This window comes from Diospyros lotus, chromosome 7 (genome assembly GCF_014633365.1).
Source record: "Diospyros lotus cultivar Yz01 chromosome 7, ASM1463336v1, whole genome shotgun sequence".
Taxonomy (NCBI): Eukaryota; Viridiplantae; Streptophyta; class Magnoliopsida; order Ericales; family Ebenaceae; genus Diospyros; species Diospyros lotus.
The window spans coordinates 5,235,297-5,260,835 of NC_068344.1; the positions used below are offsets into that span (position 1 = coordinate 5,235,297).

General features: G+C 41.2%; 1 protein-coding gene across 2 annotated transcripts; it reads right to left on the bottom strand.

Moving 5' to 3' along the window:
- Window positions 1-994: 994 nt before the first annotated feature.
- LOC127806385 (ubiquitin receptor RAD23c-like) lies at window positions 995-25,539 on the bottom strand. Of its 2 annotated transcripts, none has more exons than XM_052343632.1 (12): window positions 25,314-25,539; window positions 23,069-23,230; window positions 7,544-7,597; window positions 6,388-6,452; window positions 6,231-6,299; window positions 5,927-6,104; window positions 5,593-5,736; window positions 5,451-5,519; window positions 5,267-5,314; window positions 5,045-5,154; window positions 4,880-4,958; window positions 995-1,297 (listed from the first exon to the last, which is right to left on the bottom strand). In XM_052343632.1, exons 1-12 carry the CDS (start codon window positions 25,377-25,379, stop codon window positions 1,181-1,183), a joined length of 1,161 nt encoding a protein of 386 aa, XP_052199592.1. In that variant the 5' UTR covers window positions 25,380-25,539; the 3' UTR covers window positions 995-1,180. The 2 variants fall into 2 exon arrangements, with proteins under 2 accessions (XP_052199592.1, XP_052199593.1); XM_052343633.1 differs by having other exon boundaries at window positions 6,231-6,278; window positions 25,314-25,538.

A 25,539-nucleotide genomic window follows, 5' to 3' on the forward strand; every position in this document is an offset into this window, starting at 1 on the left:
GTTGACATGCAATGGTGAGGCATGAAGGGTAAAAATAAATTTTCATTTGAAGTTATTTTAATCATATTGAATGTTATCAGACATTGACTCTGAAGAGCAAAGCATGAGTATTGCAAATACAATTTTCCTAAATCTATGGACAGAACTCATCGTACCGTAGGCTAAGAAGCTATTTTTTATTTTATTTTATATTTTAGTTACTATAATTTTAATTTAAGTACCACCGCTCATGTAGATGTGTCTTTGTAAAAAAAAAAAAAAACTATTTCGAAACCACAAGAAACTTCTGTGCAAATAACTTAAACCATAAAGAATCTAAATGAGATTTACCCCCTAATCATCTCATCTGAAAATGCTGTGTTTGACCAGTGACTGAAAAACGTGCTTTCTTTAAAGAAAAAAATACCAAAAAAATATTTAAAAGTGTTTATTTAGTTAATAAACGTAACATTTCAAAAGTATTGATGGTGATTTTGTCTAAAAATAATTATACCGTTCGCTGCTGCTGCTGCTTTAGGCTTTAGCTTCAAAAAATAGAAACTCTGCTTCTGTTTGTCCTACAACATAAAAATAGTTTTTGCTGTCGCTAAAAACACATTCATAATTTTGTCATAAAAAGACATAAACCCTTTTCCACCTTCTCAGCCCCCCAGGCACAAACAGGCTCTGATGTCACAAACAAAGATATTCTGCTTCTCATGGTATCCTGAATCCAGTATTGTATCGAGTCTGAGGGAGCAATTCTTAACGTTCAACAGAGAGGACTAATGTTACCATTTGTGTAGAGCAATTTCAACTCCGAATCATGCTCTGAAATTCACCAAATAAGCTCAGCATGCATTCAATGCAACAATCAGATTATAACAGTATTGCATGACTTTTTTTTTTTTTTCTTTTTTTAATGGCCATATGCCTGAAAACTGTAACAAGTCTACGGCTATTCAAATATACTTTCACAAATGATGAGAGAAGAGAAGAGAAAAGAGAAGGAGCGGAAGCATGATAATAGTTGTATTGACATTATAAAACTTGAAAGCTAAAATGTTGGGGTTGAAAAGTATATGCATCCAGAGAAGAGGGGGCGATAACCAAAAGAAAAGCAAATACCACCAGGTCAGTAGAAAGTTCAACAAGCAGCTGGTTGAAGGTAGAAATTTGATCAAATTATTTCTCCACAATATCATTCTTCAAACTCGTGCATGTGATCTAAAAGGTAGTTGGCAGCCAGCTCCTCATTCTTGTTGCACGCAAAGAAAACCTCCAGTACAATTGCTCGATCGAAACCCATAGCTTCGAGCTGGGAGGAAAGGCAACAGAAATATGCTTTTGTCAACTAAAGATTCACAAATTTCCAATTTGATGCTGAGATGGAATGTGATCCATACTTCAATGTAAGGTAGATGCACCTCATTTTTTAATCCATCTCCACAAATCAAAGATGAAACAAAATCAATCATCTAAAGCATGTAGTTAGTAAGACAAAGATTCTAGTAATTCTATAGCAATTTAATCCGTGCCTACATAAAGGAATTTGCGGGGCCATCAGTTGCTGGCCATCCTAACTCACAACTCATTTTCAGCAGTTCTAATCTGAAAAATTATTGCTGCATCTGGACAAAATGCTTCTTTTCAAATAAAATCAACCAACTTCCCAGAAGGGAAAGCTGAAAACTCTTATCTGCCAATGAAATCTTGTGGAGGATAGACTTGGGCCAGAGGTGGGGGCGATGTTTGGGAAGAAATAGACAAAATGGAGGAGAATTCAAGTCCAGGATGTTTGAGAAGATGAAAGACTGTTCAGGCCAGTAAAGGGAACATGAATAGTACTAAAATGACATGGACCTCTGAGTAGATATAAGAAATTGAACCCCCCCAAAAAAAAAATTCTGCCTTGGATCTAAGTATTGCCCATGTGCTCCTGGTTTGCATTTTCTCACCATTTCAGTTGGTGAATCTGCCATGGTTCTGAACCTACAAAAAGATAGGTATACCGACAGAATTTGCAGGTAAAGTAATCAACAATTTCCCCTCAGTGGAGAGAGAGGGAGGGGGTATAAGAGAGATGGAAAGCAGTTCAGAGACCGGAGGGTGGGGGTGGGGGGGAAGAAGGAATCAACAATTTACCCTCAATGGAGACAAACAGAGATAGGTAAAGAGGGAGGAAGGGAAGAGAGAGAGAAGAAGAGCCTGAGATTGACGGAGGAGATATGAGAGAGGGGGAAAGCTGTTCAGAGACGTGGGGTATCTTTGGGAGGGATTTGGATACTAACAAAGACAAAATTCACGGAACTAAGCATCCTTTCTCTTTCTGCCAAAATCTAGACCTAACGGGTCAGACGAATTGGATCCAAGTACATGGATCAGGTCTCAATTACCAGGCCAACTTAATCAAGCTGGTCAAGGTCAGGTTCAGATTCACTGGGAGGCCTCAGGGAGAGGGGTGAAAGGAGGTTTAAGGAGACTGCCTCCACTCTATGTAGTACCTTTCTTTTTGAATTCATTTGTGCAGAATTGTGAGCTGTACCGAGGAAAGTGCAATCATTTTATATGGATTTCATTTTAGGCTAGACAGACGCTTAGTCATTAAGGGGCAGCTCAGGTGCTTAGGGTGCATTCCCAAATAAAGAGACTCGAGTTTGTTACGTATCTCAAAACCATACACACACAGACATACAAATTATAATAGTAGGTATACTGGTAAAGAGCTCTTCAGGACAGGCTTCTTAAAATGGATTTGCATTCCTCCATAATAAGCCCTATGCCACTCTCATGTGAACCATCAGAATGAAACTAGCTTTTGAGGAAGTGCAGAATGTGCCTTTCACACTTCCCCAGCAAATAAGGGGCACACGGAACCTGTGTTGCATGGAAACGGCTCAAAGGAGTTGTTTCCCTGTTTTCAAAATGTTTTCCGTTCCCGTTTCGGATCCTATTTATGCCTATTTTTTTAGAAGGATGTCCATTTCCGCGTTTCCATTTCGTATCATAAACGTTTCCCGTTTCTGTTTCCGTGCAACATAGCACGGAACACCTAAAACCTTGGTGTAGCTATTGGGTTCATTATTGTATTTTTTGATCTTGAACCAAAAACTTGTCATATTTATAGATTTTACCTGTTGGTGGATCCCGCTTCCCACCCAAGACAAGTATACAAATGAAAATAAGAATAAGAAAACACTCCATTAGATGTCCAAGGCCAACAGGTATCTCAGAGCACTTGATGAGTAATCACATTTGATATGTGTTGGACGCAGAACTAGCACCACAAATGAAGTGACCATGCTTCCTAGGGTAGGATAATCCCTCTATTGCTAACAGATGAGATGTAAGGACAAACAGCATAGCACGTGCTAAAAATGATGCAGCATTTTGCAGGCCTGCAGCCTATAGGGTCATATTCCTTCCCTAGGTGAGCAGGTGGTACTTTCTACAGGTTGCAAACTGTAACTCAATCATCACCATGTTTTTAAGGGAAACCATTTTCCACTCTAGTGAATCCCTTTCAATGATTGGATGATAGAACTCTCATTTAAGCTTCCATTGTACAAGTTCATCAAGTTTTTGAGCAAAAGGAAATCCTCCTAGGCTATGTCTATGATCCAGGTTTAGAGGCACAGTTGCTGAGGCAAATCAATGGTGCAGTGTTAACCAAAGGAATATTGGCATCCCGCAGAGAGATACTAAGGAGATTCTTGCTAAGGATAGTCACTAAGGAGATTGGCTCTAGAATTAGGATGAAGCACCAGTATGTGTTCTTAACCAAGTCAATCATCTTCATCACAATCCCTATTAAGGAGGGATTACGCAGTGTTCGAAAATTCGGCCTAGGCGGCCACATAGGCGTTAGCCACTGGCTGCGGCAAATAAGGGCTGGTCGGCACCCTAGGCGCCGGGTCCGATTAATCGGGCCACGACACCGCCTAGACGGCCGAGGCAGCACCTAACCGCTTGGGTCGCACGCGGCCTGGGCCGATCTATTTCCCCCTTCCCTTTCTCTATTTCCCCTTTCCCTTCCTTTCTCTGGTCGTTCATCGCGGGTCGTCTCTCTCTCTCTCTCTCTCTCGCCGCCGATCTCATCTCTTGGTCGTTCACCGCCGCCGTCGATCTCATCTCTTGGCCGGTATGCATCCATCTTCCTCCGCTATGCATGCTGCAGCTGCTCGCTGCTTGTTGCAGCTGCAAGCTTGCATTGCTGCTTGCGTTGGCAGCAAGCTTGCTGTTATCTATAATACATTAATACCAGTTCATTAGATAGTTCATTCGAAAAAAAAAAAAAACCATTTTTCCGAGTCGCTGCCTAAGCCCCGCCTAGGCGCTAGGCCCCAACCTGGTGCCCGACTAGCACCTAGCGCGTTTTTGAAAGCTAGGGATTAGAGAATTTCAGTGTCTTATGAATCACCTCTCAAGGCTTAGACAAATAACGAGAGACTTCACACCATAACATGGCAAAACATGTTTCATATTTGGAGAGGACTGTTAAGCCATGTGGAGCCCTTCGCGCTAGCCACATAACAACCACAGTATGTGCATGTGTACCCATAGTTCATGCATTGCTGCCTTAATCACATAACAAGGTTTTTGATAGTGCTTGTTAATCTGTTCAGCAACTCTGACTCTTATAAACTAACTCAAGTTTGAAGTTTATCTTTAGATCACCTAAGGTTGGTTCAAACTAGTCCAAGAATCAAATTTGCAAGTGGTCAAATGTTTCAGATTATTTCAAGTACTGATTGCCATCTTCACAGTTAACGGTGGTCAGCCAATGGAAAGGATCAACAACATTGTATCAACAAATACTCCTGCATCCTTAAAACTCCATAGAAGAGCACCAAACTGAGCACATCAAATTCAATAAAGGATAGAAAGAGGCAATGCTTACACGTTCTATGGCTTCACGCTCCTCAGGTGTAACTGTTACAGATTGTGGCATTGCTGCAGCAAGCTGCCCCAAGATGTTCCTGATAGCACATTCCAGTAAATTAGTAAAATGAGATGAACATATACAACAATGAATTTAAAATATATGGTTAACTAGAGAACATACCCCTCACCACCTTCAACAGGTTCATTTATCAGGCGAAGAAAATCAGCTTGGTGCTCCTGAATTAGCCTCATCAGATGGGGATTTTGCTTCCCTAGCTCCTGCAGCATGGGCTGTCAACAAGAAAACAAAAAAGAATCACATTTAGAAAGTGAAGAAGAAAATGTACTCATTTAAATATTATATGAATAAATAAGGTCTGGCCGTAGAGAGATGGTCCGAAACCTGCAAAATTTGAGGATTGGCCTGCACCATAGCTCTCAAAGCTTGGAACTGAAACAGAAAATAGAATGTTCCATAATGGGGGGACAAATAAACAAATAGGAATGTATATGCACATAGAAGTGCACTCGTGTTTGTGTGTACACAAGCAAACACAGAGGAAAAGAGTGTGAGCAGGGGCACATGCCTGCTGGCTGTTGCGAAGAAAATCCAGTGACCCTGCACCAGCAGTATTTGATCCCAAGTTTGGCAGGCCCTATTCACAGAAAAATACGTCATAACAGAAGTTTTCTGACAGATTTCATTAACAATGAACATGGGCCAACTACCTGGGGAAAGAGATCCAAAGGATTTGCATTGGGTCCGCTTGAAGGAACAGCCGCTGCTTGGGCTGGCTGAGCTGGGGAAATCACAGATGGACCACTTGCTGGGGCTCTGGCCACTGCTGGAACTTCAGTTTGCTCGGGGATACCCTGATATAAATAGAGAATGTCAAAAACTAGTCACAGACTAAAGGAAAAATCAATAAAATAAAACCCATAATCCAACTCTTAAGGACTTTGACAACACAGAAATATAAGAACAAAATAATAACAAGCTGGCAAGCCTAAAATAATTTCCCAGTTGGAAAATATCACAGAAAGATGAGGTAAAGAAACTAACAGAATATAAATATTCAACAGCTCTCTCTGGGTTGTTGTAAGCAGCTCGAAGAGCTCGGACAACAGTATCCCTGTCCCAGGTTCCTCCACCCATATCAAGAATTTGCTGGATTGTTCCCTCAAGGTTACTTCCGGCAACAAGATTTGATGCTGCTTGACCATAAACATCAGACTCTGACCTGGTTGAGCACACAATACTGAATTAGTAAAGAAAAGGAAACAGCACAAGGATTTTCAAAATTCAGTAAAAAGACAATATTTACATGACTAACAACCAGAATCAGAATAAGAACACATATACTCACGCAGCAGTAACTGAAGCAGGAGCAGCCTCGGGCAGTGCACGTGCAGGCCTGTGAAGTAGAGATGAGATGCTTGTAGGGAATACATTAGGTGAACATCAATTGAAAATGACAGAACTACTTAAAAGAATTATTTGAATTTATAGTGACTCAAACTCACAATTCTGTGGTTGCAGCAGGAGCTTGAGGGGTGGCAGTAGAGGGTGGGGCACTTGTCTGTGGTGCCTACATGTCATGGTACAATTATAGATATATCAACTTGTACATAAATTGAGCAATTTGAATGAATTCACACTTTTTTTCCGGCTCTTAAGGTCAGGTAAGGCCTCACCAGCTACATAATAGGGACACCAACAATAATTGTAACAAAGCAGTACATAACCTGCAGGTGCTTTTTAGGAGCGGTAGAACACATCTAAGAACTGTTTGTCTATCTGAGATGAAGCTCTCAATTAATTGTAATAGTTAAATATATTTGCAAGCAGTATCCCAAATTGAAACACCACTGCTTCTCATGAACCAAAACTGTATGAGGAAGTTCAGAAACAAATCAGAAAGCACATAGCAGAAGTTCTGAAATATGAAAGAAAAATTAATATAACAAAAGTATGAAAATTTAATTCCCAGTAGCAAAACAATAGTTAAGGGTAAATTGTCCTCATACTCCTTGTGGTTTGGACCATTTGCAAGAAGAAGATGGTGCTCTCGCTTGCTCTCTCTCTCTCGACAATGGATCCCAATGACTGGGAACCGAGGCAATCAGTTTTTTAACTTATTTATTTATTTTGATTTTTTTGGTTAAATTTAACTTAATTAGGGTTTAATTAATGTAGTTTTTAATAGAGTGGTCCGAGCAAAAAAGATAAACCACGGGGACCTATAGAGACATTTTTAAAACCACCAGGGGTCTTCAAGCAAAAGGCCGGAACCACAGGGGATCTGGGGGCAGTTTACCAATAAATTAATTATGGAAGGAGAAGGCTGAAGGGAAATATCTCAACCTCAAAAATGCTTTCAAAATCACTGATTTCCCCTCCTTAAATCAAGGCCAACTAAATCAAGCATGGAACAAGAAGGAGATAACTTTTGTACTATTTTCTAGTCAAACGAAAGTATTTAAGGTTCAACCAAAAAATAAGTGCCTTTTCATTAAATGAATGCAAATAACAACAGAAGTCATAACAATTAGTTCATGGTACTAAAGACTCTTTCCCAACAAACTGAAAACATCATCATTGGTGTTCAATTCTGATGCTTTATTATAAGCAGGAACCAGCATCATCATGACAAACAACACATGAATGATTTGTCCTTACCTTACTTACAGTCGGAGTTGAAGCAGTTGAACCTTCACCAGATGAGCCCTTATTCTGACAATGTCAATCACAGATAATATCAGTATTAACAAATAGTATGCCAGTTACTATTAGACTTGAAAATAAATTAAAATTTTAAAAATAGAATGATATCACTGGCTTGACAGTAAAGATGATGGAAAAGATCTATATATATATATAAGCTAAAGCAAGAGGGAAGTAAAGATTTGAGCAAAAGGCAATGTATAAACAATAAAAATCAAAGATTAAATTAGGGGCAGTCATTCAATATATAAAAGCAGGGAAAGAAGAAAAAATAATTCTCTAAGTTATTCAATGAAGGTGAAGAAACAACTGTTATGATGGGGACTCTTAGTAACCCTAAAAAAGATGGGAATTATATGTCTTTATGGACATATTTTTCCAAACAAAACAAAAACAAGTTATGACAAAATGATAAATAGTAGAACAGTTGGATAAAATAATATCCCAATAGAAGCATGAAAATGCATGGGAAAAAGGACATTTTTTGGTTAACAAAATTATTTAATGTGATTCCAAAATTAAAAGGGATGCCAAACAAGTGAAGAAAGAGCACTTTCGAGTTTATTTATAAGAATAAAAAAGATGTTCAAAGTTTTGAAAATTTTAGTGGGATCAAGCTAAATAGCCACACTATGGAACTTTTGGAGAGGAAAATTGAGTTAGGGTTAAGGAGAGAAAAAAAGGTCTCCGGAAATTAATTTGATTTTTTGCCTGGTAGATTTGCATATAGTATTATTTATAATCTAAAAAAGCATGAGAGTGTCTCTAGAAAAGTCTTGTGAAAGGTGTTAGAGAAGAAAGACGTTTGGACTGCTAATGTATATGTTATTAAGGACATATATCATAGTGTTAAGACTTGTGAAGAAGATACTAAGGTTTTTTCAATTATAATTAGATTACATCAAAGATTTACATTGATTTTATATCTCCACGCTCTTATGAAGGATGAATTCACAAAGCACATCTAAGAAGTGTTTTGGTGTATGCAATTTACAAATGATATTGTGCTGGTGGATGAAACAAAGTTTAAATGAATAATAAATTTGAATTATAGAGAAACACCTTAAGAATCCAAAGGTTTTAAGTTGAGCCGGTCAAAATGTTAAATTTAGAATGTCAGTTTAGTAAAAATAGAAGTGTTAATGATATCATTGTGGGACTTGGAGATCAATTTATCCCAAGAAAAGATCAATTTAGATATGTAAGACTAATTGTTCCAAAAGAATGGGGGATAGTGGAGGATATTACTCATAGAATCAACAAAGAAAACAAAAGAAAGGTGGAGAAGTGCATCCAGTATTTATGCAACCATAAAACCTTTAAATCTAAAAAAAAAAAAAGTTTTATGGGAGGGACAACTATAATGCCATCTTTGTTCTATGACTCAAAATATGAGGTAGTTAAATACCAATATGTGCAACTGTGATAAGAGTGTACAGTGAATACAAGGCCATAATAGAAATAAGATAATATGTAAATAGGGTTGGAGTGGTGCCTATTAAAGATAATAGGTGGGAGACGTGGTTAAAATGATTTGAACAGGGGAGAAGAAGACCAATAGATCCACTTGTGAGGTAAGGGAATGAAAAGGAAGAAGTTTATACCAAATACGGGAGAGGAAGACCAAAGAAACCTTGGTGGAAAATTCTAAATGTGACATAGGATATATAACCTTACAGACCATATGGCTATGGATAGAGATGACTGAAGGTCCAAAATTCATGTAAATAACCACTTAGTAAGACTAAGGCTTGTAATTGTTGTAAATAGAGTGGCGAGAAATGATTAAGAAACGAAATAAAAAGGAAAAGAAGAAGAATAAGAGGTTCAAACTTGGTTAATGAATCCAAGGGATAATGAAAATGTGAAGGAGTCTGCTTAGGGTACCTTGCTTCTCTATTAAATGAACAAATTCAAACTAATATGGCAGTGAAGTAAATTAAATAACCCCATTTAGTAAGACTAAGGCTTGTACTTGTTGTAAATAGAGTGGTGAGAAATGATTAAGAAACGAAATAAATAGGAAAAGAAGAAGAATAAGAGGTTCAAGATTGGTTAATGAATCCAAGGGATAATGAAAATGTGAAGGAGTCTGATTAGGGTACTACCTTGCTTCTCTATTAAAAGAACAAATTCAAAATAATATGGCAGTGAAGTCAAATTTTTTCTGTGAGACTGTCTTTATATAGTACTATAGAGACACCCATTAATATGACTCCTTTATTATAGGGTTGCTTTTTGAACACAATGAATTTACAGAAAATGGTTACTTTGTCATTAGTAGATGCAATTAACTTAAATCCTCTGAGCGCAACCCCCATTCATGCAAGGACAGATGATTGATGTCTAATACGAAGTTTCTTTTGACGTATATCAGTCTCTACCTAAGACAGGGCTTACTTTGAATTGAATTTTGATAACAAATTAGAATTATTAAGTTTAAAATTTTGATATTAAGATTTAATTTTTGTTTAAAATTTGGAATTTATATTTAATAGCTTTTTTTATTTGTTGGGATAATTGGAATTTAAAATTTTATCTTTTATGGTTCAGCTTTAGCCTATAAATAAGCTAGTGATGTAATCATGAGATTGTTAATTTGGAATAATATTATCGATTTCTTCCTCTCCTTGCTAAATTATCTTTCTCGGGTTGCTGCTCTTACTTCTTTCTCTTTTCGTCCCCAGGTTCCCCCCCCACCAATAGTGTGAAAGGGACAATCTGGAATGCCACTTGCTCAAAAATTGGGGGAAGTATTTGAAAATCATGTACTAAACTCACAGCATACTTGATACAAGTTAAAAACCTTGGCCCTTTTCTTGAGATGATTAGAACAAAGTTATTGCTTCTATATATAGCTGATGAAAAAGCACGTTCTACTGGACACAATGATGGCAATTCTCATTGGAGGAGGGAGCTCAGGCTGATGAGATTGGCCATGAAATCTTCCAGTAAGGAAACCTTGGATGGATTAACCAGAGAAAAAGTGAAAGAGACACTGCAGTAAATGATCATGCTGCCAACAGATCTTTTAAGGCTCTTATCAGTAATGGTGCTACAGAGTCTGGTCATGAAGACCCATTGGTAAACTTGAAGTCCACAAAGAAGCTAGGGCACTCTCACAAAACTGATCTATCAGTAGATACTAATGTTACAGGCAATGCTGAATGCGATGAGTCAGATGTCACGTTCATAGGACAGTAATTGTAATTTTCTTCTTTTTTCTGTTATAGATATTTGTCCTTACCTATAGGCAATTATACTTACCGTTTGTACTGCACGTGGCTGCATGTGGGAGGCTGTTAGACTATATATAAGCCACAGCTAGAGGATGGGAAGGCATGTTGTTGAATGAATTGAATTCTAATTTTACCTCTCAAATTCTCTCTAATTTCCCTCCCAATTCTCTGTTCCCCCTCTCGATCTCCTTCTATTCTTGCTGTCTCTCTCCATTTCTATCTAATTCTTCATACCCTTCTCAATTTTCCATCCAAACCCTAGGTTGTGACATTTGGTATCAGAACGAGGCCATCCTCAGAAACTGATTGCAAGCGAATTTAATGGAGGCGATCAATTTTAGGATCTGGCTGTGATTGTGGTTGCTTCTCAACTGATACCATAGCGGTCCGAGCGAAGCAACATCCGACTGATTCTCAGGAAGTTGCAATTGAGAGAGCGGATTCATAACAGTCGATTGTCGACCACTGCAGTGGACTTAGGCAAGAGAGTTTAACAGGAAGTTACGTGATTCAAGAAGCGAAGCTTGAGGCGATTATCAATTCCAACCGTATAGAGTCACAAAGCAAATCCAAGCAAATTTTGGTTGTTGTTCCCTAGCGGCTGGATCTAAGTCACTGCATGTGAAAAGGGTGAGTCAGCGAAATTGAAAATAGGCAATTCACAGAAGTTGCAACGACAGCCAATCGAACTCTCGAGACAATAATACTTCTGACACAGTGAATTCCAAAATCAACAGCAAACCAACTAATTTCAGCGCACTTCGGTGATGATTTCGCACTCCTCAACTATTAATTTCCGACAGTACTCGGTCATTGCTTCCCAACACTTTTGGGCAATTAATTTCTGATCGATCCTCAATTGTGAGTCATGCTATCACAACCCCGCTGGATGGTAGTTGTGTTTACCACAATTCCGAGAGAATTGCGAAGGAGATAGCAAGGAATTAGAGAGAGAAATAGACGACAGAGACAAAGGAAGAAAGAGAGAGAGAGAGTAGTTGGAAGAGAATATTCTAGATTGTTTTTGCATGCCTTTACATTGCACGGAAGGGTCCTATATAAGGACGTTTGGGGAATTATTCCCTGACAGATGGGCCCTCTTCCTTAACCGTGTAACAGCTTGATTCTAACCAACCTATTGCTCCCACTAGCGCCTAAGGCTACAGCTGGAAGGAACTTACAATTAGAAGCAAAAATTAAAAATTTCTCTTGGTAAACTGCCTGCGTGACACTGCTCCCCTCTTGAATGCTTTCTTGTCCTCAAGGAAGATTGATTAGGCTCACCGCGCGAGGAAATTTCTAAAGCAGTTCAGGGAGATATTCCCATGTGTTTCCTTCCTTCAGAGTATACCCCTCCACCTCTTCTTGCCTCACCGTCAGTTTCTCCAACAAGGCCGTGATTCTTTGGTCGTTCCCATAGCTGTTGATCACTTCCTCGTACCACTGTGAAGTCACTACTATGACTGCTGCAATGCTTCCCTCTTCATGGCATCGGGAAAGGGCATTCGCAACTATGTTTTCTTTACCTTTTCTGTACTGTATCATGTAATCTAATCCCATGAGCTTAGCCATTCCCTTGCGCTGCAGCTGCGTTTGAAGTCTTTGCTGCAAAAGGTATTTCAGGTTTTCGTGATATGTTTTGATGATGAATCACCCCCCTTCCAAGTAATGCCTCCATCTATCCACGACCATTAGGATTGCCAAAAATTCATTCTCATAGATGCTTAACCCAGAATGTCTAGGGCCTAGCACTTGGCTTAGGAAGGCAATTGGCCTTCCTTCCTGTGCCAGCACTGCCCCAATGCCAGTGCCACATGCATCGATTTCCAAGGTAAAAGGCTTCTCAAAATCTGGAAGCTTCAACTTAGGCACCCTGCTCATGGCATCCTTCACCTTGTTGAATGCCTTTTCTGCCTTGGGGCCCCAATGAAACTCTCCCTTTCTCAGCAACTTAGTCAGTGGTCGGCTGATGACTCCATAATTCTTCACAAACTACTGATAATAGCCTGTTAACCCAAGAAATCCCCTTAGGGCCCTCACAGTTGTGGGCCTCGGCCAGGACACCATAGCTTCGATCTTCCTAGGATCAGTGCTCACCTTTCCCTTAGAGATTATGTGCCCCAAATACTCCACCTTCCCCTAACCAAACTCACATTTGGATTTCTTGATGAATAATTGGTGGGACCGAGGATGTCTAGAGTGGTTTGCAAGTGCAATAAGTGTTGTTCGAAGGTGGAGCTATCGATAAGGATGTCATCAAAGAAAACTAAGATGAATTTCCGCAAGTGGGGCTCAAAGATGCAGTTCATGAGTGATTGAAAGGTGGCTGGGGCGTTGGTAAGCCCAAATGGCATTACCAGAAATTCAAAGTGGCCATGGTGGGTCTTGAATGCAGTTTTAGGAGTATCCTCGGGTTTCATCCTAATTTGATGATAACCCGAGCGTAAATCAAGCTTGGAAAAGAACTTGGCATTGTGGAGTTTGTCTAAAAGATCTTCCACCAAGGGTATGGGAAATTTATCCTTGATTGTGATGGAATTCAAGTGGCGGTAGTCTACACAAAACCTGCCATGTTCCATCATTCTTTTTCACTAACAAAACGGGTGAAGCAAACGGGCTTTGGCTTGGTTTGATAATGGATTGTTGGAGCATATCCCTAACCATCCTCTCAATCTCATTCTTTTGGATAGGTGGGTATCGATAGGCTCTAATATTAATTGGTTCTATATTTGGCTTGAGGTTAATAGAATGGTTAAACAGTCGGTTAGGGGGTAGGAATCTTGGTTCTGCAAAGAGGTCCTCATATTTCACCAATAATTCATCAAGTAAAGCTAAATGTGTTACCTGATCAGGGAGCTCCTCCCGGTTGCTGACTGTTAGATAATACTGCCCCAGCTCTTTTTGTTCCTTGGGTGCGTCTTCTGTGGTCACTATTGAAAAGAGTTGTGCCCATTGAACCCACTTCCCCTTCATGACTCTCCTCAGAACTTTCCCAGACATCAGCTTGCACACCCCAGCTTCTTTTCCGCTCTTGATGGTCATTTTTTTGCCCTCCTTCTCGAAGGATACTTCCATGCGGTTAAAATCAAAACTAATAGGGCTTACTCCTTTCATCCAATCCACCCCCAAGACCATATCACAACCTCCCAATTGTAGCAGCCTTAAATCGGTTACAAATTTCTCCCCATGCATTTCTCACGAAAACCCATTGCAGGCCGAAGTACTAAACACCTTCTAGCCATTGGCCACTGTCACGCTTAAGGGTGGCGTCCCTGTTAGATAACAATTTACCCTCCTTGCCGTGTGCTCATCAATAAAACTGTGGGTACTCCCACTATCGATCAGAATCATCAAAGTACTCCCCTTGGCCTGTCCTCCTACCTTAATAATTTTGTTATTGGCCAGCCCCTTCAAGGCATGAATGGATATTTCTCCATTGTCTTCCATGCCCCCGTCATCCCCATCTATCTCTTCCTCCACCTCCTGGTCACTTCCTTCATTCCCTTCTAACAGCAGAATCTGCCTCTTGCAAGGCTGCCCCAGGTGGTACTTGACTCCACACCAGAAGCATAGTCCTGCTAATCTTCTTTGCTCCCTCAATGGATCTCCTGAGGGTGTTGTGCTTTGACCCACAACTCCTCTTACCCCAGTGGTACCCTTGCTTGCTTCCTGATTAAAATACATCCCTACCCCATTTTGGGTCCCTGCCACCATTCCCCTTGTCTGTTGCCTTTGCCTCTTTAACAAGGCTTCTACTGCTAGCTCATGTAACCGAGCATCTTCCGATGCTTGAGCTACTGTCAGGCTCGGATCTGACAAAAGAATTCCTCCCGAATTGAGGAGGAAACACAGGCGGGAAAACGATTGAGAAGGGAAAAATAGGGAGAGCGAGTTCTAGAATCAGAGAGAGAAACGAGAACAAACTAGAGAAAGGGAGGGAAAGGAAATTGTGGAATAATCCTCACATGATTTCCCCATCCTCGACCAGCTCTTATTTAAGCAAGATACAAGTGGGCGCGGCAGTAACTAACTGCCCAGCGCGCGCCTACTTGAGGAATTTAAATTATTCCTCTACCTACAGTTACAATACTGCCCCCCAAGCTATTCTAATGTCTCATATACCCTCGGCCTATGACAATTGCCCCCCCCTTAAAGTATTTCTTGACCTCAAGAAATTAGAGGAGGCTGGAACTTCTTGGAAATCGTTGTAGGAGGTCGGGAAGATACTCCCATGTCGTGTTGTCCGGGTGGAGGTGTGACCACTGGACTAGAACTTGAGTCACTGGAGCAGTATCAGTGTATATGACACGTTTGTCCAACACTGCCAAGGGTTCTCCAGTGTCTTCTATGGTCTCCAGCGGGGCGGGTAGTGTGTGGTTGGTGATCTCCGTAGGTCTGATTGATTTTTTTAAGAGCGAGACGTGGAAGACGGGGTGCAATCCCACTTCGTCCGGCAACTGCAGGCGATAAGCCACCGGTCCCACCTTAGCTAGAATTTTGAATGGTCCGTAGAACTTGGGGTTGAGTTTAGATGTTGGTCCTTTGCAAAACAAGTGCTGTTGGAATCTTCTGACCTTGAGATAAACCTCTTCTCCTTCTTCAAACTGCCTTTCCGTTCTGTGCTTATCGGCCAGCTGTTTCATGCGCTGGCTAGCTAGGGTCAATTCTTGCTTGATTGTGTGGAGAGCTTCTTGCCTTTCCTTCAGGTAGAGGTCGGCCGCGGTTTCGATGGGGGAGTACTGCATTACTGCCGGAATAATAGGAGGTAAATACCCGAACAAAGCTTCAAATGGGGTTCGTTTGTGTGTTGTATGGTAATTGGTGTTATACCACCACTGTGCCAAGGCTACCCAACGACTCCAGCTGCAAGGTTTGGAGATACAAAGACATCGTAGATAGGTTTCCAAACACTGGTTAACTCTTTCGGTCTGTCCATCTGTTTTAGGATGGTAAGCCGAAGATAGGTGTAGTTTGATGCCCAACCCCTGAACTAAAGTCTTCCAGAATTGGCTGGTGAAGACCTTGTCACGATCAGACACCACCGCCTTGGGTAAACCATGAATCTTAAAGACCGTATCCATCAATTTCCTAGCTACTTCAGCTGCTGTGAACGGATGGGCCAAGGTAAGGAAGTGGCTGAATTTGGTTAGTTTGTCTACTACCACTAATAGAGTGTCTGCACCCTCAGATTTTGGTAACCCTTCCACAAAGTCCATCGAAATCAATTCCCAAGCTTGTGAAGGAATTTCCAGCGGTTGAAGGAGGCCCAGGTAGGTATTTGTTCATGTTTGCACCTCTGACATGTACTGCATGTCATCACAAACCTATTCACGTCTCGTTTTAGCCCCTTCCAGTAGAAGAGTTGTCTGACCCGCTGGTAGGTGACGTTGAGCCCGGAGTGACCCCCAATGGGCGAGTCATGCAAGCTTTGTAGGATCTTTTGTTTCAACTGAGTGTCATCCCCAATAATTACTCTGTTTTGAAATCTCAGAAGTCCCCCTTTTAACTGATAGTTTGGATCAGACGTGGTACTGACTGCCAGCTTGGTGAGTAAATCCTGGATCCACGAAGTCTGGTCGTAGCTGTGGGCAATTTCCTGCACCCAATCCGGAACTAACGCTGAAATGGCACAGCAAGAGGCTGAGCCCTCCCTTCTAGACAGAGCATCAGCTGCTCTGTTCTCTTTCCTTTGCCGGTAAAGGATGACGAAGTCAAAGCCCATGAGTTTTGTAATTCCTTTCCGCTATAACTGATTATGTACTCGTTGGTGAGATAGGAATTTGAGGCTCTCGTGGTCAGTTTTAATGGTGAATCTCTTACCCTCCAAGTAATACCTCCATTTTTCCACCGCCATTAGAACGGCCAGTAGCTCTTTGTCATAGATGCTGAGACCCAAGTGACGTGGAGACAATGATTGACTTAGGTAAGCCACAGGTCGTCCTTCTTGGCTAAGCACAGCCCCTACTCCAGTATCACATGCATCCGTTTCTAGGATAAATTCTTAGAAAAATCCGGTAGGGCTAATGTTGGAGCCTGAGTCATGGCTGCCTTGAGAGATTCAAAAGATTCCTCTGCTTCCGGGCCCCAATGGAAACTGTTCTTCAAGAGAGATTAGTCAGTGCCTTGCTTATCACCCCATAACCTCTTATAAATCTTCTGTAATATCCAGTTAGGCCTAGGAAACCCCTAAGCTCCTTTAATGTCTTTGGTCTTGGCCAATTCTTCATCGCTTCAATTTTGTGTGGATCGATGCTCACCCCCTGTCCTGAAATAATATGGCCCAAGTACTCCACCTTTTCTTCTGCAAATGAGCATTTAGTCCTCTTCACATATAGTTTATGAAATCTAAGGATCTGAAATGCCAGTTTTAGGTGGGTGAGGTGTTGTGCTAGGGTGGAGCTATATATGAGGATATCATCAAAGAATACCAAGACAAATTTGCGCAAATATGGAGCAAAAATGTGGTTCATCAATGCTTGGAATGTGGCTGGAACATTGGTTAAGCCAAAGGGCATTACCAAGAATTCGTAATGCCCTTGATGGTTCTAAAAGCAGTCTTAGGATAGTCTAGGGGATTCATGCGGATTTGATGGTAACCGGAGGTTAAGTCTAGTTTAGAAAATATGGATGCTCCAGTTAATTCATCCAGCAGGTCTTCAATGATGGGAATAGGGAATTGGTTCTTGATTGTTAGGGAGTTAAGCTGCCTATAATCCACACAAAACCTCCATGATCCATCCTTTTTCTTTACTAAGAGGACTGGTGAAGCATAGGGGCTTTGGCTAGGTTGTACAAGGTTTTTGGTTAGCATTTCGTGTATCAGTTTCTCTATTTTTGCCTTTTGTATGGGGGAGTATCGATAGGCCTTCAAGTTAACCGATTCACTATTGGGTTTAAGGTGAATGGAGTGGTCAAGTATTCGATGGGGTGGAAGGGACTGGGGAGTGGCAAACAGATCCTCAAATTCCGTTAATAAATCGTGAATAGGACTAAGAGTATGTACTGGCCATTCAAGTTTATCAGCAACTTGTCACTGTGAGGAACATGTGGTGGACTTCCTGCTAGCGTTTTCCCGACTTCCACAGCTTAGATGGAGTGTAGTTGTCCCACGGTGGTACTCCCTTGATCCAACAATTTTTGAATTCTCTTCCCAGACACCACCTTACATTCTCCCACTTCCTGACTACCGTGAAGGGTTACTTGTTGTCCTTCCCAGTTAAATGTGACCTTCAAAGTGTTGAAATCAAACACCAACGGACTCACGGTTTTCATCCAATCAACCCCCAACATCACATGACACCCTCCCAGTTTGAGTATCCGCAGATCAGCCGAGAACTCTTGCCCACTCATTACCCATTTGAATCCCCTGCACCTTAATTGACTGACCATTTTAGTTCCGTTGGCTATTAGTACTGAGAGGGGGTGTTTCCTGAAGATTGCACTGCAAGCTGTAGGCCGTGGTTTCATCAAGGAAACTATGAGTGCTGCCACTGTCAATCAACACCACTAGGCTTCTTTTGCTGACCATTCCCTTCACCTTAATGACTCTACCAGCTGCCTGTCCTTGGAGAGCATGCATGGAGATTTCACCTCCTTCATTCCCTTCCAACTTATCCTCCTCCTCCTCCTCTGTTCCTGCTTCCTCGTTTTCTCCTTCTTCCTGTCCCTCCATGGTGAGGAGAAGTTTCTTGCACTAATGACCCGGCCCATACTTCTCTCCACAGCGGAAACATAAACCTAATTGTCTCTTCTGGTCTACCGATAAATTCTTGGGCAGTATGGTAGGCTGACTGGTCCTTCCCAAGGATCCCCCTCTCTGTCCATAGAATGTGTTACCCCTAGTATACGTTCCCACGTTGTGATCCTCTCGATTGGTTTTGGATGACAGCCTATGCCTCCTGGCAAAGGCCTCCATCGACAGCTCATGCAAGCGAGCTTGTTCAGCTGCTTGGGCCACTGTGGTAGGGAACAACATCTTAACCGTAGGCCTAATTAGCTCCTCCAAACCGCTGATAAAGCTCAAGACAAAATACTCTTCATCCAAATATGGATGAGACAATGATAGTAAGGTCCTCAATTCCTCAAATTTGGTTTGATAGTCCTCCATCGTGCCTTTTTGTTTCAATTTATTGAACTCCTCAATGACATCCGACCGATTTTTTTCCCCAAACCTTCGACACAACTGACTAACAAACTCCAGCCAACTCAAATCCCCTCTTCCATGGCTCCACGTTTGGAACCACGCATCCGCTACATCGTCTAAGTAGGCAGCAGCCAAACATACCTTATCCCCTTCAGCTACGCGATACTAGTAGAATACCCATTCACACTTGCGTACCCACCATCTCGGCCTTTCACAATCGAAAACAGGAATCTCCATTCGTGGACTAGGATGGGATGGATTGGTTCCCCCCTGGACCCGGTAATTCATACCTTCGCCGAATTCAGCTGGATCTCCACCACCTCTTGGATCTGGTTGTCTTGGATGGAACGTCGGGGAAGTCAGGATTGGTGCGGAAGGCGGTCTGGGAGGAAAATCCGTTGACAAGCTGACGTTCAGTTGCCTTGCAAACATGTTCAAGGCGGCCGTGAGCTGCTGGCTAAGTCCCGCGAATTCTTCCCGGATGCCAATCACCGCGCAATCCAGCGATTCCATGTATTCCAATCTACTCCTGTGGATCTCCTCCTGCGCGTGCCTTATTCCCAATTCCATCGTCTCCAGCCTCTCGTCCACCTGCTCCTGATGGTGACGCAATCCAATTTCGATTGCATCCAACCGGCTCTCCAATTGTTTAGCGCGCGTTCCATCTGCCATTACCTCTCCAGGTCTTAGCTCTGATACCAAATGTCAAGCTCGGATCTGACAAAAGTATTCCTCCCGAATTGAGGAGGAAACGCAGGCGGGAAAACGATTGAGAAGGGAAAAATAGGGAGAGCAAGTTCTAGAATCAGAGAGAGAGAAACGAGAACAAACTAGAGAAATGAAGGGAAAGGAAATTGTGGAATAATCCTCACATGATTTCCCCATCCTCGACCAGCTCTTATTTAAACAAGATACAAGTGGGCGCGGCAGTAACTAACTGCCCAGCGCGCGCCTACTTGAGGAATTTGAATTATTCCTCTACCTACAGTTACAATACTGCCCCCCTAAGCTATTCTAATGTCTCATATACCCTCGGCCTATGACAGCTACAGTTTGAGGTCTAAGCACCTTAACCATTGGCCTTAATTCGTCATTGAGGCCACTCAAGTAACTTGATACAAAATAGGCTTCGGTGAGGTAGGGGTTGTATTGGATCATGTAAGACCTCAGCTCCTCGAAGTGTTTCTGGTACATCTCTACACTTCCTGACTGTTTAAGCTTGTTGAACTCTTCCACAATGTCGGCCATACTTTTTTCTCTAAACCTTCCACATAGAGCCTCTGTGAACTCTCCCCACGTCAATTTCTCCTTAGCCGTATGACTCCTTGATACCAAGCATCGACCTCCTCATTGAAGTAGGTTGCTACCAGCGGAAACTTCTACGGCTTTAGAATGTTATGCCATTCGAACAGCCTTTCGCATTTCCTTATCCACCATCATGGGTTAATCCCTTCGAACACTGGAATTTCCATCTTAGGGAGAGGGAACCCTTGTGGATGATGGTTCATCGGGCCTGCTGGCCCTCTTCCCAGTATTCCTTCTTCTTTGTCACCCTGGTTAAGCTCCTCCTCATGTATTTCTAGCTCCCGACCAGCTCTATCCCTTTGAAGGATAGGGTCTATCCCTTCTCTCGAAGGGAAGTCAGGTGCTAGCCTTATCAGTTGTTGTCGGCCTAACATGGCCATGTACTGCTACATTTGTGCAGCTAGTTCCTCCTGTACCCATGTAATGGACTCGTCTAACCTCCTTTCCATTCCACCCATGGCGCTCTCCACCCGACGATCCAGTGCAAGGATCGCCTCCTGATTTTCGAGTCGTACCTAGCTCCAATTGCTCCATCTTACTTTGACATTCCGCCACGAACACCCCAGTTTGCTGCAACAGTGTTTCAAAGTTCTTCATACACGCCCCCTCAGCCATTGATAATCCTTCTCACCCACTGACCAGAACAGTGCTTTGATACCAATGTGTTACAACCCCGCTGGACGGTAGTTGTGTTTACCACAATTTCGAGAGAATTGCGAAGGAGATAGCAAGGAATTAGAGAGAGAGATAGATGACAGAGACAGAGGAAGAAAGAGAGAGAGGGTAGCTGGAAGAGAATATTCTTGATTGTTTTTGCATGCCTTTACACTACACGAAAGGGTCCTATATAAGGACGTTTGGGGAATTATTCCCTGACAGATGGGCCCTCTTCCTTAACCATGTAACAGCTTGATTCTAACCAACCTACTACTCCCACTAGCGCCTAAGGCTACAGCTGGAAGGAACTTACAATTAGAAGCAAAAATTAAAAATTTATCTTGGTAAACTGTCTGCGTGACACATGCGATCTGCAGGCAACCTTCAAGCTTATGATAGATTCAAGTGGAGACAAGTTACCATTGAGAAGAATGGGCCGCAATCAAAAAAGGACTTGAGGAAGAACACACTACAACAAGAAAAGAATCCAAGAAGGACGCAATTAACTCGTTGACCTCAAACACAAGCTGGATGACTTACTGATTCTACTTTCACAGAAGTTTCAGGTTAGTATTCTAGCTGAATGTTTTTCCAAGGAACATTCTGAATCCTTAAAAAGAAAAGTTTCAGAAGGCAATTTGTTTGTTTGGAATTCTTCTACTGTAGTTGAAGAAAAACCTGAATTGGAGTAGACAATCTAGGATGACAAAGAAGGAATGGCAGCTACCGAAGACATTATTTGGGCTTTACTAGGAAAGAAATTTGTTGAAATGAATTCAGTTACAGTTATCAATAGACCAAAAGAAGAGCGGATAAAGCAAGATGTGCCTATTAACAGAATGTTCAGTTGTCAACCTGTCAATGGACCGACAGAGGAAGCAAAGTCCATTGAAGGTGCCTATTTGAAGAATCAACTATAGTCCAAGAATGGAACCTTGAGGGGCTTGGTCCTCAGAATGAAGGTTTTAGGCAAATTGCTCCTTGGGTCTTGGATTTGGTTAAATCAGACGTCAAGATGATGACGAAAATTCCAGTAGGAAATTATCTCTGTTGTTATGAATATGTTTAATTCTGAATAATATGATAGTCTTGCTGTCATTCCAACTGAAGCAGATGACCAGTCTTTGGTGCTGGTTCTAGTAGAGGAAGAGCAAGAGAATAGGAACATAAAACAAAAGAGGAAAAAGCTTAAAAGGAGAAAGAAAGAAAGAAAAATAAAACAAATAGAGAAAGCTGGGATTGGATGAATAACAATGGCTCAATGGTAATAAGTGTCTTGGGGACAAGAAACATTTCAAGGGGGGGAAATTTGTCACGTTCCTAGGGAAATAATTGTAATTTTCTTTCCTTTTCTGTTATAGATATTTATCCTTAGCTATAGACAGTTATGCTTACCGTTTGTACTGCACATGGGTGCATGTGAGAGGCTGTTAGCTATATAAGAGCCACAGCTACAGGATGGGAAGGCATGTTGTTGAATGAATTGAATTCTAATTTCCCTCCCAATTCTCTGTTCCCCCTCTCGATCTCCTCTGTTCTCCTTCTATTCTTGTTGTCTCCCTCCATTTCTGTCTAATTCTTCTCCATACTCTTCTCGAGTCGCAAGATAGTAAAATTAGAATCTAGATCAGAGCAAATATTGATCCACTATATCAGTACTACAATCCTTCCCCAGCCCAAGAAACTTCAGCAGCAATCCACTTGGATGCAACTTGATTTCCTATTATTTTTTCTCCAAATTTGTGCAAATCCTTCCTATCTGCATCAAATTTACTACAGAATTTCTAATTACTAAAATAGCCGCTTTACAAAACCATTCTGCATGGAACCTCATCAGTTCACTACTACAGGTCCTAGTTGATTGCTCCAATAACTACATGAACTACCATCAAGAGACTAATGTAGCCTACCTAGGAAACCCATCTAATCAAGGCAATGATGTCCCACCTCTTTTTATAAGTACATGGACAGGAATTCTTTTTTAAACAATAATAACAATCACAAACCTTAATCTCACCACGTACATATAAAAGTAAATAAAACACATACAGAATTATATGTAGCTCAATTCATTCCCCAGGAAACTATAAAAGGGAAACAGTTCTTACGCACTTCAAATGACAGCAAAAATATTACCTTTGTCAACATGATGACAACAAAACTATTTTCAGCAACCTTGTTCTCTTCCAATGTTGTTCCATCTTTAAGAACCTTTCCTTGGTGGATAAGCATCTGTTGCACAGCTGGATATACATCTGCCCCTTGTATGGCTTCTATATTTTTCTTAACATCAGCAACCTGCAGAAGATGTTGACAGTTTCAACTACAAATAGAGTTTCGGAAGCATTTTAAAAGAAAGATTTAGAAATGCTGCACCATGAAACAAAGCAACTCAAGCCATGATAAAGAGAGAATAAAACATAGAGCAAAAGGAGAGTAGAGACACTGAGAATAGACAGAAGAATAAACAGGAGAAGTAATTAGAGATAGGAATAGAGAGCAGAGACTGATGGAAGAAAGAGAATTTCAAAACCACTGAAAAAAAACAAGGATTTAGAGCTGCTGCACCACAAAAACAATGAGCTTGAAACAAAAAAAACTCAAGCCAGCAAAACCATCTTCCGGCCACAAATTAAAAAGGCGAAAATCAAACAGAGAGAACAAAGAGAAGGGATAGGGAAATCTGAAGAGAAGAAAAGATAAGAATAAATAGGAGAAAGAAAGCAGAAATGAGCATTGGGAGAAGTGAAAAAAGAAGAGTAGAATCAATAAAATAAACATCAATTACTCGATTCAATCATCCAAGTCTGCATAATTCTTCACAAGCAAGTCCTATTTCTTTACAAGTAGGCATAGTTCCTACCTCCAAATCTTAACGAAAATAAAGTTATAATCATATATGTAAATCCTATAATGGAATCATAATCTTCATCAGTAGCACTGTGAATAATTTACAAGAACATCAACATAATTAGGATGGAACTGATGATTAAAAAATGTACAAATGAGTATGGCGTGAAGCAATGCAGATTTCCCCCAAATTTCAATACCAAACCATTCAACTGCTCCATATTCCAAAATAAGCTAGTCACAGTTCTCCCTAAGCCATGTGTGATTGGGACATGCAAGATGCAATCCAGCAGGTCATCAAAATAACTGAACTAAACACTATCAGAGGCCCTAAGGGCAGGCGCTATCCATTTGATAACCACCAGGTAATGTGCTAATGGCCCAAGTATAGACAGGATTGGACCAATAAAAGGGTTATTACACTTCTGCTGAACCAAATATATTACAGTAGAGGATTTGATCAAGACAGTCCTAGATTCCCAATGCCTAACTTTTTGCCAAGTTAGCTAAAAAAAAAACTTTTTGCCAAGCCACTAAATGCACCAATCCTTACTAAGTGGCAACATCACTGCCAAAGGAAAGCAATGCCACATGCACATAAGCAAAAGCTTCAGTGTCTGCAAAAACACAGCCATGAGGAGATGGTCTAGCAGTTGAGAATAAATACAGGGGTGGACCATGTATGAGAACAAACAAAATGACAGATTAATACCACAATAATGTGGTGTCTGCAAATTTCTCAATTACACGAAGTGGTACTAGAGGAATGAATCAAAGAGGGCAGAAAACCCACTATGTTACGATCATACCAGAAATTCCAATAGAACACGGTGCAATATTGCATAAAAAGAAGATTTAATGTAAGGATTTACAAATAAAGAAGTAAATCTCCTGCATTATCAGGTACTACTACAACCAATGCAGGTGCAAAGAACTATAACTACCATGTTACTTCAGTTCATAAACTCAATTACGCCTCCTCCAAAGAAACATACCCTAAAAAAAATAGTTGGAAGAAAACAAACCACAAAATTTGAACATGATCGTACCAACGAAAGACGAATGTCTACTAGTAGCTACACGTCATCTGAACTAATCTTCATTTTTAAGCAATGGGCCATCAGAATTCAGAACAAGATAGTAATTGGTTCAGTCATAACTTCAAAGCTCAAATTTCATGAGTCTAAGTTTCAATTGTACAACAAGTAGCTACATATCATCGGAACAAATCCTCCATTCTCGCGCAGAGAGCCGATAGAAATCAGAGCGAGACAGTAATTGCTTCACTGGAAACTTGAAAGCCCAAATTTCATGAATCTATGTTGCAAAACAATCACATCCCCAATTCATTCGAAGCACGAAATCTCAAGTCTTTTCCTCGATTCCAGAACAAAGCATATCAAGCGTTTAATAAAATCCCTAATTCACCATCAAAAATCATAACCGCAGCACAATTAATTGATTATGGAGAGATACCGATATGTATATCTACAGAGAGAGAAAGAGAGAGGGGGGGGGGGGGGAGGCGAACCGTGTCTTCAGGTTTCACTTCGATTTCGAAGTGAGTGCCCTTGAGAGTTTTGACAAAAATCTTCATTTTAGAGTTGTGTACGGTCGTCTTCTTCTCCGGCGAGAGGAGACTTCTCCGATCGATCGGCTCTATAGAGAGACAGAGAGAGAGAGTAGAAAAGGATTGAGAAAAATCCAAATGCGCAAGTAAAGAATGAGAGGAGAGAGGAGAGAGAGAGAGCGCACTG